The sequence below is a fragment of the Abramis brama genome, assembly GCF_963993115.1.
Source record: "Abramis brama genome assembly, chromosome: 10".
In the NCBI taxonomy this organism is placed as follows: domain Eukaryota; kingdom Metazoa; phylum Chordata; class Actinopteri; order Cypriniformes; family Leuciscidae; genus Abramis; species Abramis brama.
The window spans coordinates 8,169,600-8,186,473 of NC_139972.1; the positions used below are offsets into that span (position 1 = coordinate 8,169,600).

At 38.0% G+C, this 16,874-nt stretch overlaps 2 protein-coding genes across 2 annotated transcripts in view; one reads left to right on the top strand and one right to left on the bottom strand.

Moving 5' to 3' along the window:
- The window catches only part of LOC311090821 (NACHT, LRR and PYD domains-containing protein 3-like), a 430,276-nt gene that overhangs the window by 269,506 nt on the left and 143,896 nt on the right, over nt 1-16,874 (top strand). The gene's annotated exons all lie outside the window — the stretch shown is intronic.
- LOC311090817 (NACHT, LRR and PYD domains-containing protein 3-like) overlaps nt 1-16,874 on the bottom strand; it is a gene marked incomplete at its 5' end in the record, with an annotated part of 78,610 nt that overhangs the window by 49,367 nt on the left and 12,369 nt on the right. The window contains 3 exons of the mRNA XM_084126364.1: nt 1,285-1,455; nt 11,302-11,472; nt 12,157-12,327. Coding sequence (XP_083982490.1) covers nt 1,285-1,455; nt 11,302-11,472; nt 12,157-12,327 — 513 coding nt within the window. The remainder of the gene's footprint in view (nt 1-1,284; nt 1,456-11,301; nt 11,473-12,156; nt 12,328-16,874) is intronic.

Consider the following 16,874-nt stretch of genomic DNA (forward strand, 5'->3'; position numbering starts at 1 on the left):
GGTCATGTGCTCATTGTCTCCTAATTAGGACCTGACCCGTAATATAGAAATATTAAGTCTGCTTTTTAAAGCAATCAAAGTAGGAGAATAGTATGTGCAAACAGCGGGAAATATTCGTGCAGTGTGTGCATGTCAAAAATTCAGATTTGAAGCTTGTGACAAACACACACATCAATCCGATAATTTTATTTATCGCTCATGCAAACACTACATTTGGATTCATCAATCGGAATGAATTAATTCCAATTAAAACAAAAGTTTACATGTAAACATGTAAGGGATGAAAATATTCATATAGACCTAGCCTATTCATAGATCATATTCACATCACAGAGTTAAACTCTTATTAAAAACAATTTACAGAGACTAAAGTGGAGCTGAATTATTATCTTATATTCTCCAGTTACACACATATGAGACCTGTCACTGAAATTGGGTCAATTTAAAGGCTTGAAAGAAAAATATACTTACAGTAGTGTAATGTCTCCAGTTTATAATGTGGATCATCCTTCAGATCAGAGAGCAACTTCACTCCTGATTTTCCTATTTTATTCCCAGACAGATCCAGTTCTCTCAGGTGTTCAGGGTTTGATCTCAGAGCTGAAGTCAGAGCAACACAACCTTCATCTGTGACGCCACAACTCCTCAACCTGTAGAGAACAATGACACACACTTCACTCTCTCAGTTCAGATCAGATCAGTTTAGCAGTGAATCCATTATTAAAGAGAAAGTTCAAACTTAAAAGCACAAATTAATATGTTAGATGGATCATTAGATTGAGATACAAAATGTCAAAAAACATTATCATACAACATCTAAAGTATCATGTAATCAGGAAAATAATCTCTTAAATTAGACTATTCACTACATAGGCTAGTTTTGCTGTTACTTAGATCTGTATGTAATGTGTATGAAGTAATAAAATGGTGTGTGCGTTTGTGTGTGTGATTTTAAAAAAATATAAACAATATTTTAGAAAGTGTCAATGCAGAAAGATGAACATAATTAACAGTAAGAATGAATCCAGCATGTTCTTCATTTCTCAGTTCTGACTGTGTTGAGCTCGAGTCTGTTTAAAGTCAAGAGACTGAAATGTTCATTGTGTGTGAAAGTGTGTATTTCAGTGTGACTCTGAGTCCTGCAGTTTCATGTTATTGAGGATCAGCTCATGTGTTCAATCATTTACAGCTCAATAATCTGAACTCACAGCAGCAGAAAGAGGCTGAACACTTCAAATATACTTTACATTGTGATTCATGTGTGAAAGTCAAATATGATCTTACCTCAGTATCTCCAGTTTACAGTGAGGATTCTGTAGTACATCAGACAGCAGATTCACTGATTTTCCAATTTTATTCCCAGACAGACCCAGTTCTCTCAGGTGTTCAGGGTTTGATCTCAGAGCTGAAGTCAGAACAGCAAAACCTTCATCTGTGAGATCACAACTCCTCAACCTGTAGAAACAATGACACACACTTCACTCTCTCAGTTCAGATCAGATCAGTTTAGCAGTGAATCCATTATTACAAAACATGATCATAAAACATCTAAAGTATCATTCAATCAGAAAACATAATCTCTTATTTGCACTTTTTTAAAATGTCTTGTGCAAAATCTGCTTTAATAAATTAGACTATTTGCTACATAGGCTAGTTTTACTGCTAAGCCGACTGCACACTCTGCGATTTTGGTCACGATTTGGCCGTCTGAGCCAAATTTTTCACATTTTTCAAATCCTAAAAGTTTCCTCTGATCTTAGGCCAAAACCTGGAGTGTTTGATCATTAGTTTGATATTAGGGCTGCACGATCAACCGAAATTAAACCGCACGCGATCTGGTAAAGATTGTGATAATTTTATGCACAGTTTGTAACCCAGCAGGCACCTTGACGTCAATTTGACATCAACAAATAGTCAAGATTTTGACCACCATGTATGACACATTTTGTGGTTGTAAAGATGCCAACAAAGGTATCAATCTGACATGTTTTTTTCTGGTCCCTACATCTCAGGTCAATATCACTGACATTAAATCGATGTTGATTTGATGTCAGGAAACAAGACGTCAAATTGATGTGAAATTTATGTCAAAACAATGTCTGAAATGTCTGAAAAAGTATATTTATTACTCATTGTAAATCAATGTGACTTATTTTCAACATCTAAAAGACCTAGCCTGAATGATCTTGAAAGTTGTAGACCTAGGTCTATGTATTTAGCATGTGTGTATTTATTTATTTAAATCCTAGCATATTTACATTTAGTTCACGTTTAAAATGACAGCAGACACTATAATTGCATATACTATCAAAGGTAAATTTAATCTGATATTGAAGCTTGATATTGAATGATATCAAAATAGCATTAAAATGACATCAACATCATGGCATCCTAATGTTAAATAGATGCCCAGCAGGCACAGGATATAGACTATAACTTTGTAGTTATATTGTTTATTGTTTTATTCATAATAGAAGTCATTTGATTCCACAGCATATATAGCAGTGTTGTTTATCAAAAAATATACTTGATTTTTAAAAACTATTTAGTGCACAAAAACCTTTCATCTATGGCATTACTTAGATGCACACAGACATCAAGAAACATCATATGAATCTCAACAATGGTGACAATCAAACAAAATATCCAGATAATCAGATCAACTCCAGCTGCATAATTTATTAAAGGCGCAATGCATGCTGGGAGATATGGGTGAGTTTTGATTGGTGGTACCCAGCATGCACTGCAGCTGAAGCATTTCATTGATTGTCACCATTGTTGAGAGTCATACACTGATTCTTGATGGTTAAGTAATAATGTACAGGAAAAAGTTTAATGCACTAAATGTTTTGAAAATCCTTTATATTATTTAAGCAACATTGCTCTCATGCTGTAAAATCAATTGTCTTCTATTATAAAACAACATTAAAAACACAAGTCCTTTATAATCAAAACATTAGACACCAAATAAGATCAGAGATTCAGGCAATTACATGATGATATCATCATCATCATCATCATCATCATCATCATCATCATCATCAATAAACAGCCAACATCTCCTGATCTAAATTTTCTCATGGCTTTTTTGACACAACAGTTGTGCTTTATAAACACACAATTATAGCAGCTAGAGAAAATTGTATACTAAAAATTCAAGGGTCAAGAGCACAACTAAAGCAAACGCTAACCACCATCATGGTGACTTTAAAATACAACTATTGATTTCATTAAACCGGAAATTAAATAAAGTAAATCTGGTTAGTTTTAAGTGAAGCTGGTAATAAGTGTACGGCCATGCATTTCAGCTTTTTGTTTGGTTTATTCCAACCAAAATTCAACGACTGCCCAACGTTGGAGCTTGACGTCAAACAAACATTGGATTTAGACATCAACCCGACTTTCATTTTCAACCAAAATCCAATGACTGACCGACGTTGTAGTCTATATCCTGTGCCTGCTGGGATCAACATCATGACATCTTGACATCAAATACCAACAAAGCATGACATCAAAATAACATCAAAATGACATCAGCAGAGGTCAAAATCTTGACATCGACACTTTGACGTCAATATGACTTTAATTTTTGACCTATTTCTTGACGTAATTTTGACATCAATGTTGATGTCATATTGATGTTAAATTGACACCAAATGCCCACTGGGAAGTGAAGTACGTGTGATCGGTAGTAAATGCTGCTCGATTTGAAAGCCAGAGGGCGTCTCTCTCTCACACACACACACACACACACACACTAAATATGATCCACCGCAGAAGAACTATAACACACATCATTCCAGGAAATCCCTATCAGCATCATACTATCTGTAGCTGAATAAACAGAAGATTGAAACGCTTTGATTTATTAATGTTGTCTTTTGTTGGACAAGAGGTTCATAAATGCTTCTTATGTTTGGAAAGATGTTTGATGTGTGTTGCTTTTTCAAATGCATATTAAAAGCGACTCAAACTCGCAGTGCTTTGAGATGGAGCAGTGTTTACTACTGATCAGAGCCGTACGTCACTGACAAGCTGCACATAAAACATAATCACAGCCTTTGCGATTTCATAATAGCGATAAGCAAAATCGGTTTAAGCACTGTAAGCCCGACTCAATCAGCCCAACGGAGGCCTCCAATCAGCGGGTGAAGTTCTCTGCGCGTTACTGTCTTTGCTTGTGGCAAAGTAATTTGATTAAATGAAATACATTTTTTCATATGTATTACCTCATTATTTCATCTGACTTAATGAAAAGGTTTTAATGATATCAGTGTATCATTAAATGTGAGCGAATGTTTGACTATTCTTTTTAACTCTTTATTGAAAATAATGTCAGAGTCAGTTAGAATAAAATCAAATGTTTACAATTTATTATGTCAGGTAAATGTACAATGCCAATTTCATAATCAGTTCAAAGATAATAGATACAAAATATCAAATGCTTTGGAATAAAGACAGAAGATGCGAACTTTGACATTAGAAAACACATGATGCTGATAGTCTCGGCCAATCTCAGCATCATGGGTCAATTTGAGCTACAAATCGCCCTGAGCCTCTTGTTGCAATTAATTATATACCCAGACCAAGACAGAAGAGACTTTGTGTGCAAGTTCTCTCTAAACCAGGGGTGGGCAAACTTTTTGGCTCAAGGGCCACACTGGGTTTTAAAATTTGACAGAGGGCCGGCCCAGTAACAGATTATGAAGCACGATCTCATGAAAGTGCGTATCTATGCCACGAATTTTATTTCTCGTGCCATTTATATGCCAAAAATTTTTGTTTTGTTTTTTTTGCGTGCATATACTACGCACTGTAAACCCCTTGGTTAGGATTAGGGGTGCGGAGTGCGTGCCTATTACACGCCATAAAGTGCGTATCATATGCACGCGAAAACTGCGTATCATAAGCACTACAAATACAATTCGTGGTATTCGCACTTTCATGAGATCGGGCTGAGCAAACAGACATTTACGTTGTGGCAATGTCTGCACGAAATTCAACAACTGAGAGACGATATTCTGACAATACATTTTTTATGCTAGATATCCCCCATTTAGCATGTTATGTCTTGATGTTAATTTTTAATTAGTCACATGTTAGATAATTATAGCCTATACTTTTTAAATATTGTTTATCCTTATTATTATTGAATGGGCCTAACAGTAAATTAGAAACAAAACACCTGCAAGTGTACACTTAGAAGAGTAAAAATGACAGGTTACGTTAATTCAACTTTATAAAAACTGCATGGCAATTTGCACTTCCAAAAGTCATACATTTGTGGAAAAAAACGAAATAAACGAATATACAAATTTATTTTAAGAATAATAAAATAAAACATAAAAAGCAAAGGCAGATCAGAACATTTAATGAAAAAAAAACGGGTTCTGTACATGGCAGACAGGGGAGCGTAGTCGAAAGCCGGGCGATAAAGGTCGGTAAACGGAATCAGTCAGGATACATTCACAAATCCAGAGGAGCAAAGAAACTAAATAGCAGACAAATCAAAGGAAAAACTAAGGTGTGCAAGCGGTTACCAAACATTTTTTTTTCTCTGTGAGTTTCCAAAAAAGGAAAAAACATTAATGTGCAACAAGTCTATAAGTCGCTGTCTGTTTGGTTTCCATGGTGACGCGTCATTGCTTGTTACACGACGCACCGCAGCCACAACAGCGCTGAATGAATGATGATCTGCTTTTATGTCATTTTTCCTTTTTTACATTTGTTAGCTATGGCATGCAATATCTGATATTTCGATTGTCAAATATATGCAACGCAATATACTGTATATATATATATATAACGCAAAGTATTGCAAGAAAAAAGGCAAAATTAATGCGATCTTAAGACAATTTTTTAAATACTCGGCGGGCCGGATTAAACAGCCTAACTGTGTATGTGGCCCGCGGGCCGTAGTTTGCCCACCCCTGCTCTAAACTCATAAAAACTTTATTACCTTTAGTTTTACTTCTTTGGGAATGAGACCTTTGTACCAGTCGCACTGAGACATTTCAAAAGATGCCAAATGTGTGTAATACTGTATGATAATTATTCACATTAAACCATATAGATTATTGGGTGAATTTTGGTGATCTCAGCATGAGAGAGAAGGAAAGAGATGTAGATTAGGATGATTCTGAGGTGAGACTTGCGTCTCGAATGGTGCACAAGAGTAGGTTCAAATGATAATTTACAGAAAGGTCCTTTGTCTTCTCAGGGAGTGGTCGCTCCTCAACCAGACTGCCCAAAGGTGCAAAGGAGTGACGAACGATCAGCCTGGCCTGGAGTCGGATCAGCTGGGATACAGTAGCCGAGGCGCAGTGGGAAAGCGATGTGGAGCTGTGGTGAGCACGTGGCGGAGGAACGCCACAGAATGGATCAATTTGCGACATAAGAGAAGTAACCTACCTCATTCAAAACCACAATCACGGAGGTATGACTTGACACTTTTTCATACACTTAACCACGATAAAGTTATCTGGGACGCTAAATCGAAACCTAAAGGTCTGCTGGGGGGGGCATTTAAACGTTAGGAGTATTTCATCTAAAACCGACCAGGTGGGAAAATTGCTTACTGACTCGAGCTTGGACTTTATTTGTCTTTCGGAGACCTGGTTAACAAAGACATCTCTTCAGGCAGCCTAATGCTTTCCAGGCTATAGCATATTTAGAAGGGATAGGTCTACTGGAAGAGGTGGTGGACTACTTTTCTATGTTAAAGAGTATTTACAATGCCAACAGATAAATGTGCAAGATAAATTGGATGTAGAGATTGAATGTATTGTTTTAACTATAAATGTGTCACCTCAGATGTCATTCATTTTAGTTGGTATTTATAGACCACCTTCTGCTGATGCTACATTTTTTACATCATTTAAGGAGATTTTAAAAGAATTAAATACTCTTGGTAAAGAAGTAATTTAACTAGGGGATTTTAGTGTAAATTGGATAGAGAAAAACAGTAGGAAAAGGTTAAAGGAAATAACAGGTCTTTATAATTTTGAACAGCTAATAAATGGACTGACAAGGTTAACCAAAACCTCTAAAACACAAATCGACCTGGTATTTTCAAATAAATCTGACAGAATAATAAAATCTTTTAATTTTATCACAGGCATGTCAGATCACAATTTAGTTCTTATAGCACGGAAATTAAACAAAAATAGATTTACATTTAGAATAAATAAGAAAGAGGCCTTTTATAAAATACCTAATAAAGATTTGGCACATTTTGACCAAGAGTTGGAGAAGGTAGACTGGAATGTTTTGAACTCTAATGACGAAATAGGCTCATTTTGTGGGAGTTTTTTTAGATCTAATTAATAATATCAAGGTGAAATTTATTAAAAAAGTGTGTTAACTTGTATAAAAAGGCACATTTACCCTGGTTGACAAAAGACATTTGGAAATTGATGAGGAGAGGAGATTAAAACGGCATCTACTTAAAAAGGCGTTAAAATCGAACATTGAAAATGATATGCGTCTATTCAAGGATTATCGGATTAAAGTAGTGAAAGAACTAAGGACTTCGAAAGCAAACTTTTTTATTGATTTGATAACACAAGCTAAAGGAAACAATCACTTAGTTTGGAAGCACATTAATACTATTTCTCGGGAAAAAAAAATGTCTCAAATGTTATGAAATTAAAATAAACAATGTTTTAATGCAAGAAGAATCAAAGGTAGCTAGTGCTTTTAATAGTTTTTTCAAAGATTCTGTTAATGATTTGGTTGTTGGTTTTGGTAACAGAACAATGGAAATGAAATATGTAGATTCAACTAAACCAGTGTTTCACTTAAGTGAGGTCACGGAGCAAGAAGTCCTTAAAATTTTAAGGATGGTGGGTGCCATATTTCTAGACCTGCAAAGAGCTTTCGACACGGTAAACCATAACATCCTGTTATCTAAACTTTCCGCTCACAATATTTCTGAAGAGACATTACGATGGTTTAAATCATATTTAGAGAATAGGAAGCACCGCACAAGAATTAAGAGTACTATGTCTTCTTTTTTGGACTGCTCAGTTGGGGTGCCACAAGGCTCCATATTGGGCCCTCTCTAGTTCAGTGTATATATAAATGATCTTCCAGCTATTTGTCCTGAAGTTCACGTACAAATGTATGCCGATGACGCAGTGATATACTGTATGTCCATGCGAAATCAAGTCAGAAAGCAGCAGCTGTGCTCCAGGGAGCGATGGAAAAAATCTCAGATTGGATGGTACAATCATGCTTGACATTAAATTTTAGCAAAACAGTTAGCATGTTTTTCTCAATAAGGAATACGTCTCACTCTGCGCCGGAAGTTATTGTTAAAGGAACAAGGATTCACAAAGCAGAGTCTGTCAAGTATTTAGGTGTAGTGTTAGACAGGACACTGTCGTTTAAAAAGCATGTTTCTAAATTGATAAATGTAAAATTTAATGTATCGCAGTTCAGATATATTCGCCCTCAAATGAGCACAGATGCAGCCAAGCTTTATATGCATGCGATGATATTTTCACATTTTACATATTGTATCACAAATTGGTCTCTTTCAACCAACTCTGCGTTACAGCCGCTTCTTAGCTTGTACAAACAGGCACTTAAAATTTTAGATAAAAAAAACTATTTCATACCACTAATGTAACATTGAAGAAATATAAATTATTAACGTTTGAAAATTTCGTTTTGTTTTCGAATGTTAGTTTAGTATATAAAATTCTTCATGATTTGGCCCCACAGTCCCTGAGAATGTTTGTGAAATCTTGTGAAGAGGCAGGACTTAGAACAACGCAAGCCTCCTCCAGAGGGGATTGTTATGTCAACTTTAGGTCCTCTACATTTGGACAGAATTGCTTCTCTGTGAAAGCTGCAGGGATGTGGAACTTGTTGCCATTCACTGTTCGAGAGAGTAGTACCTTGCAACAGTTTAAATTTAACCTGAAGAAGTGGTTGAAAGACGGTTTGCGATCATTAACACAAAACTGGTAAATTGGGGTATTGTTAAAAATGTAAGGAGGTAAAATTCTTATTCTTATTTTATATGAAAAAACTGTAATAATTGTAAATACTGTAAATATTGTAATTGCATGTTAGTTGAGGTGATCCTTTTGTAGGTGCTGTATCTGTATTTTACATTGTGAATGAACTCATCAGTAAGAATGCTCATTGCCCACTGTATAAACCTGCTGTTACTTTGCCTCTGCCCAGGGACTACAGATGAAAATTAGCTTGTAGCTATCTCTGGTCTGTGCAACACATTTGTTGTGCAATGTCCCTGTCAAATAAATAAATAAATAAATAATATTGTAATTATGAGTCCCTTTGAGTCATTTGGGTATGTGTGTGTTTTTATTTACTGTGAAAGGGAGATTGTTCACATTATTTTAACCATATGTATCGATTCCCATGAGCTCACGTCAGAGAACGTGATGCCATTTTTCATGAGTGGTAATTTAGTCCCTACATGTCTGAATAGACTACTATGTGTATAATTATGTACATAATGTACGTATAATTGACAGATTGAGTTAATTCTTGTTATTACTGTTCATTACTAATTTAGTATTATTACTTTCTGTTTGTTTAGAACCACTCATACTACGTTACACTCCAAACTACTCTGCCACACCCTCTACTACTTGTACTACAATTGTTCACTCAACCCAATTCTACAACTGTAAATGCCTCTACAAGCCTCAGTCCATTAAAGTGTACTTCATCTCTGACCGGACAACTTATGTCTGCTCAATATCCACCAGCACCACACTAGTCTACTCCACAAATGCTCCTTTGAGCCGGATGCAGGAGCTGTCATAAGATTGATGCATCAGAGTGATCCAGATCCTAGACTTGACCTTCCTGAGCCCATCGTCAGTTACTTAGTTACATGTCAGACTTTGAGCTCACTGATCATCAACAGAGGCTACAGTCAAGACAGAGAGTAGATTCTTCCCCTGAGATGAGTGATGATTCAGAAACGCGAGGAGCAGCAGCACCCAAACTCACCGCCACTTCCCCTGAGTATAGAGCAAGTGGCAGCCTCTGATAGAGTGGAGTCCCAGTAGAGAGAACGAACAACAGTGAGCACATACTTCCCCCCTCCCTGAGCTGTCGTCAGAAGTCTTAGTAGAGTTCCAGCAGTTGCAGAAAGAGATTGAGGAGGTGTGACGTCATTCCTATGAGCAGATAAAGAAACTGGAGGAGACGAATGAGGCCCTTGAAGCACAGTTGAGCCTACTTGCAGTGAGTGATCGTTCCAGTCGCCATCCACAGAGTACATCTTCCCCTGTTCCTCAACCCTGTGTTCATACTGTGCAGATCACTACTATTGCCAGGCCCATCCCTCTGCCTAGATCCAATTCAGACAAGATCGCCTGCATGACTTAGAACAGAGGCTTCAGCAGCTGGAGAGGACGTCACAGCCTATTAAGTGCACATCCTGCCAGCGGACGCAACAGAGAGGTTTAACCCTCTGGGGTGTAAGGTGTTTTTGGTGTCCTTGAGATGTTTTGACATGCCCTGACATTTGTGCTTTTTTCAGTTGCTTATAAACATATTAATGGCAAAGGTGTCATTACACTCTATTTAGTACAAACAGGGCTACCATAATATGTGAGCAACATGTTTGTATTTTTGAAAGAATAATGTTTATGCATGGTTGTTGAAAAAAATAAAAATGAAAGTTTCTGTAATAAGGCCATAAAACACATACTTAATATGTGTCCACAAGACTTTTGACTAATGGATATTGTGGAAAATGTATAATATCCAAGGAAAACATTTCTAGTAATTGTGCAGTTAATTCTCATACTGTATTTTCAGTAAGTTTTGGAATATATCTTCTCCCCATGTGTCACTAATAAAAAACAATTTAATAAATAATTTTATGAAAAGGTTTATGTTGACCTATTAAGATCAATATTTTAATCTTTTATATATATATATATATATATTATATATATATATATATATATATATATATATATTATATATATATATATATATAATATATATATATATATATATATATATATATATATATATAGAGAGAGAGAGAGAGAGAGAGAGAGATAGATAGATAGATAGATAGATAGATAGATAGATAGATAGATAGATAGATAGATAGATAGATAGATGTCCAATGTAAATTGTGATAATCATAATGAATAATCGCAATTACAATTTCAAGGGAATAATCGACAATTATGATTTTTGTCATAATCGAGCAGCCCTAACTCACAGCAGCAGAAAGAGGCTGAACACTTCAAATATACTTTACATTGTGATTCATGTGTGCGAGTCATATGATCTTACCACAGTTTCTCCAGTTTACAGTGAGGATTCTGTAGTACATCAGACAGCAGATTCACTAATTTTCCTATTTTATTCCATGCCAGATTCAGTTCTCTCAGGTGTTCAGGGTTTGATCTCAGAGCTGAAGTCAGAGCAGCAAAACCTTCATCTGTGAGATCACAATTACCCAACCTGTAGAGAACAATGACACACACTTCACTCTCAGTTCAGATCAGATCAGTTTAGCAGTGAATCCATTATTAAAGAGAAAGTTCAAACTTAAAGCACAAATTAATATGTTTGGTGGATCATTAGACTGAGATCTAAAATGTGACAAAACATGATCATAAAACATCTAAAGTATCATTCAATCAGGAAAAATAATCTCTTATTTGCACTATATTAAAATTCAGTCTTGTGTTCACTATTCACAGCAGGTTAGTTTTACTGTTACTTAGATCTGTACTATGTAATATGCATGGAGTGTCAATTAGTGTGTGTGTGTGTGTGTGTGTGTGTGTGTGTGTGTGTGTGTGTGTTTTAATTTCACAAAATTAAAAACAATCCTTTAGAAAGTGTCAATGCAGAAAGATGAACATAATTAACAGTAAGAATGAATCCAGCATGTTCTTCATTTCTCAGTTCTGACTGTGTTGAGCTCGAGTCTGTTTAAAGTCAAGAGACTGAAATGTTGATTGTGTGTGAAAGTGTGTATTTCAGTGTGACTCTCAGTCCTGCAGTTTCATGTTGAGGATCAACTCATGTGTTCAATCATTTACAGCTCAATAATCTGAACTCACAGCAGCAGAAAGAGGCTGAACACTTCAAATATACTTTACATTGTGATTCATGTGTGAGAGTCAAATATGATCTTACCTCAGTATCTCCAGTTTACAGTGAGGATTCTGTAGTACATCAGACAGCAGATTCACTGATTTTCCTATTTTACTCCATGACAGACTCAGTTCTCTCAGGTGTTTAGGGTTTGATCTCAGAGCTGAAGTCAGAGCAGCAAAACCTTCATCTGTGAGATCACAATAATTCAACCTGTAGAAACAATGACACACACTTCACTCTCTCAGTTCAGATCAGATCAGTTTAGCAGTGAATCCATTATTAAAGAGAAAGTTCAAACTTAAAGCACAAATTAATATGTTTGATGGATAATAAGATTGAGATCTAAAATGTCACAAAACATGATCATAAAACATCTAAAGTATCATTCAATCAGGAAAAATAATCTCTTATTTGCACCATATTAAAATTCAGTCTTGTGCAAAATCTGCTTTAATAAATGACACTATTCACAACAGGCTAGTTTTACGGTAACTTACTGTATCTGTATGTATGGAGTGTCAGTTAGTGTGTCTGTGTGTGTGTGTGTGTGTGTGTGTGTTTTAATTTTACAAAAATTAGAAAGTGTCAATGCAGAAAGATGAACATAATTGACAGTACAAATGAATCGTCTCAGGTTACGACTGTAACCTATGTTCCCTGAGAACAGGGAACGGGACAGTGCGTCAAAGCGCTAGGGGAACGCCTCAGCATGACTGATGACTGAAACACTGTATAACCATGAAAATCGTATTGGCCGGCGTCAGCCATGACGTCATGCTCTAGCACGACCAGGAAGTATAAAAGGGCGTCTAGAGAACATGTCATCCATTTCTTCGTCTGAAGGGACTGTACAAGCAGACCGGAGGCATGGCAACGAGACGCAGTGTCTCGTTCACTGTTCTCAGGGAACATAGGTTAAAGTCGTAACCTGAGACATTCCCTTTCGAAAGGTAACTCGCACTGCGTCAAAGTGCTGGGGGAACGATCTACCCACGCTGCCACGCTGAGGGGATGCTTTAGCAACTATGGCTGCTACAAGCACAAACACATTAACTCAAAGTTAATGGGGGTTGACTCTGAGCGGAGTTACCCCCTCGCTTAGGGAACTGTGAACCACACAAAGGGCTTGCCAGCTCAAGGGCATGGGTACCACAGCCCGACTTTCAGAGGGGGGTTCCTTTAAGGGAGTATGGCCCAGAGACTACTTTCGGGGGGACAGAGTCAACCCCCATACCAGGGAGGCTATAGAATAGAACAGAATAGAATGAGGCATTTATATAGCGCTATCATATGTACTACTGTACACCCAAAGCGCTTTACAATCATATCAGGGGATCTCTCCTCAACCACCACCAGTGTGCAGCATCCACTTGGATGATGCGACGGCAGCCACAGAACAACGGCGCCAGTGCGCTCACTGCACACCAGCTATAGGTGGAGAGAGGAGAGAGAGAGTGATAGAGCCAATTCAATGTAAGGGGATTATTAGGAGGCCATGATTGGTAAGGGCCAATGGGTGCTTAATGCTGAAGCCAACAACCTGCTTAGTAGTGCTATGGGAAGCGGAGGCCTCAGCAGGATGACTCAAGAGCAGAGGAGGCCTGCCCACTTACACCAATGTGGCTCTTTCAGAACTTTATCTCAAAATGTGAAAAGTTCATAGTGCAGAGCTCAGACAAAGGGCCTAAAACCAACTTTCTGTTATCGAGAGGGCCCTTTTCTGTATGAAAAGCATGGAGGCCTCAGCAGGATGACTCTCGAAGGAGAGGAGGCCTGACACATGCTAGAATACAGCTAGTCTTGCCTGGAGGCCTCAGCAGGATAACTCTATTAGGAAGAGGGGCCTGCCAGACTTACACCGGCATCAAGTTTCTCAGAACATCAACCCAGAGCTCAGGGAACGATGGGTCTAATAACTACTCAAGACATGAGGATGAACCCTTTCCACGCTCTACCAAGCCACATATATGGAGACCTCAGCAGGATGACTCTCGAAGGAGAAGAGGCCTGACAAATGTAGCTAACAAGCTGTATATATGGAGGCCTCAGCAGGATGACTCTCGTAGGAGAGGAGGCCTGACACATGTAGCTAACAAGCTGTAAACATGGAGGCCTCAGCAGAATGACTCTCCTAAGGGAGAGGAGGCCTACCATACCCTTTAAGAATCAGCCAAGCTCTAGCTATGCATAACACAGAACTGAGGGAGCGAAGGGCCTACAATATAACTCTCTGAATTAAGAGAGAGGCCTCTTCTCGATGCAGAGACCAGATCTATCTGCTCGGAACTCTGGAGGGTGGAGGCCTCAACTTGACAACTCTAAGAATGAGAGGAAGCCTACGACATCCTTATGTGCATTTCCAGAAATATGGCCGCTGGAGACGTACTCCGCATGACGACCCTAAACTTAAGGGGAGTACCGGAGTCTGCATTTGGGGCGGCCTGGCCGTATAAGAGAGGCTAACACTGGGAGCATGTCACCCTAACACACCTGCCTACTGGGAGTATAGAGGTCCAAGCTTTGTGAGGGCCTGCTACAACTCAACCAGAGGTGAAGTCCTCTGCATAATGACCCAGAGGAACCAGGGGAGTACTAGGCTTACTCGGCGGCTATCTGAGAGATGGAGCACTCTAACGAAATACCCTTGCTAACTAGGGGAGTACTACGTCATCCTAAGAGGGGTGATTTTACCACTGTCTCGAATTTAGAGACATATACTGCCTCACAGGGCTATGGGGAGCAGGGGCCTTAAGAAAAAGACTCTAAGAAGAGGAGGCCTGCCATACTCGCACCCAAGTGGTCTTAAAATAGTTTTCCTACTTGTGAGAAACAACTATGTTAGAAAAAAGAAACCCCATTAAGATTTATAGACATTCTGTCGAGCTCTAGAGAGCGGAGGCCTCAGCAGATAACTCTCTGGAGTGAGAAGAAAGCCTAACCACACCTCTGAACCCACAGGGAGGGAATCTTCTACCTGTGCTTATCACTACTGCAATACTAGCTGACTTCAGATCTGGGCTACCAAACTCAGTGAACAAGAAGTGACAGGCCCTGTAACAAACTCACCACACCATAAGGGAAACCCATCCTATCCATGAGGGGGACAGAGGCCGAATAACCCAGTAAATAAACAGCTTATCTATTAATAATACATTTAAAGAATGGTTTGAGAATTTAGTAGGTCAGAATTAGAAGGGGATACAACACAATCCACAGAGCATTTCTTCTCCACCCTCAACCTACCCAGTTTATCAGAAGATCAGGCCTCTTCCCTTAATACTCCTATATCTAAAAGGGAAGTTCTAGAAGCCATAAAGAGTTTGCAATCTGGGAAAGCACCTGGCCCAGATGGGCTTAGTACTGAATTTTATAAAGAATTTAGAGATTTATTAGTTGACCCCTTACTAAATATGCTCAATGACTCGTTCGTGAAAGGCCATTTGCCACGATCCAAGCGAATATATCCTTAATTTTGAAAAAAGGTAAACAAGCGGAGGACTGTTCGTCATACCGACCTATTTCACTGCTTAATGTAGATCTGAAGAAAATATTAGCAACACGGTTAGAATGCCTTCTCCCCACTCTAATAAAGGATGACCAAACAGGTTTTATTGTAGGACGCAACTCTGTCAATAACATGCGTCGCCTGTTGAATGTGATACAGTTTGCTAGGCAGCAGTCAGTAGATGGTCTTGTGATTTCACTAGATGCGGAGAAGGCATTCGATCGCATCGAATGGCCCTACTTATTTCATACGTTACATAAATTTGGTCTTGGTGAGCGCTTCATTAGGTGGATCAAGTTATTGTATAATGAACCTCTTAGTGCCGTGCTGACTAATGGATGCCGCTCCTCTACATTCAAGGTTGGAAGAGGGACGAGACAAGGCTGCCCTCTATCTCCTCTTTTATTTGCTTTGATGATTGAACCATTGGCAGAAGCAATAAGAACAAATAATGAAATTTGTGGGTTAACAATAGCAAACAATCAACATAAGATTGCCCTATATGGCGATGATATTTTGATATTCATGGTGAATCCTGATACCTCTACTCCAGCTCTTTTAGACACAATTGACAAATTCGGCACTCTTTCAGGATATAAAATTAATTATGATAAGTCAATGGCAATGCCTATAGGCAGCTTAAAACTAATACCCCAAACTTTATCATCATTCCCATTTAGATGGGCCCCCGAGGGTTTAATATATTTGGGCATTAATGTTACCCCCTCCTTTGAACAGATGTATAGAGTAAACTTTCCTCCACTTTTTGAACGTATTCGGCTAGACTTAGAAAGGTGGAATGTTCTTCCCGTTTCTTGGTTGGGACGGATCTCCCTCTTGAAGATGAATATTCTTACAAGATTACTTTACCCCATTCAAATGATTCCAATAAACTTTACCCACAAAACTATTAAGAAATTGAATGGTTGGTTTAGTTCCTTTATATGGGCTAAAAAAAAGAGCACGTATAAAACTTTCAACTTTAATGCTTCCATCTTCGGTGGGAGGTCTTGACCTTCCAGATATACGGAGATATCAGCTAAGTGTTCACTTGCGCTATATTTCTGACTGGGTACATAGAGGATCCAGAACAGTGTGGTTTGATATTGAAAGTTCACTCAGTAAACTTCCTTTAATAAATCTGCTTTTTCTTAAAGGGGTCATGACATGTTTTTTTCTTTTCTTTTATTATGTTCCCTTAGGTGCAATTATAGTATTACTATAGTTTTTTGGACAAAAAAACGTTTAAAAT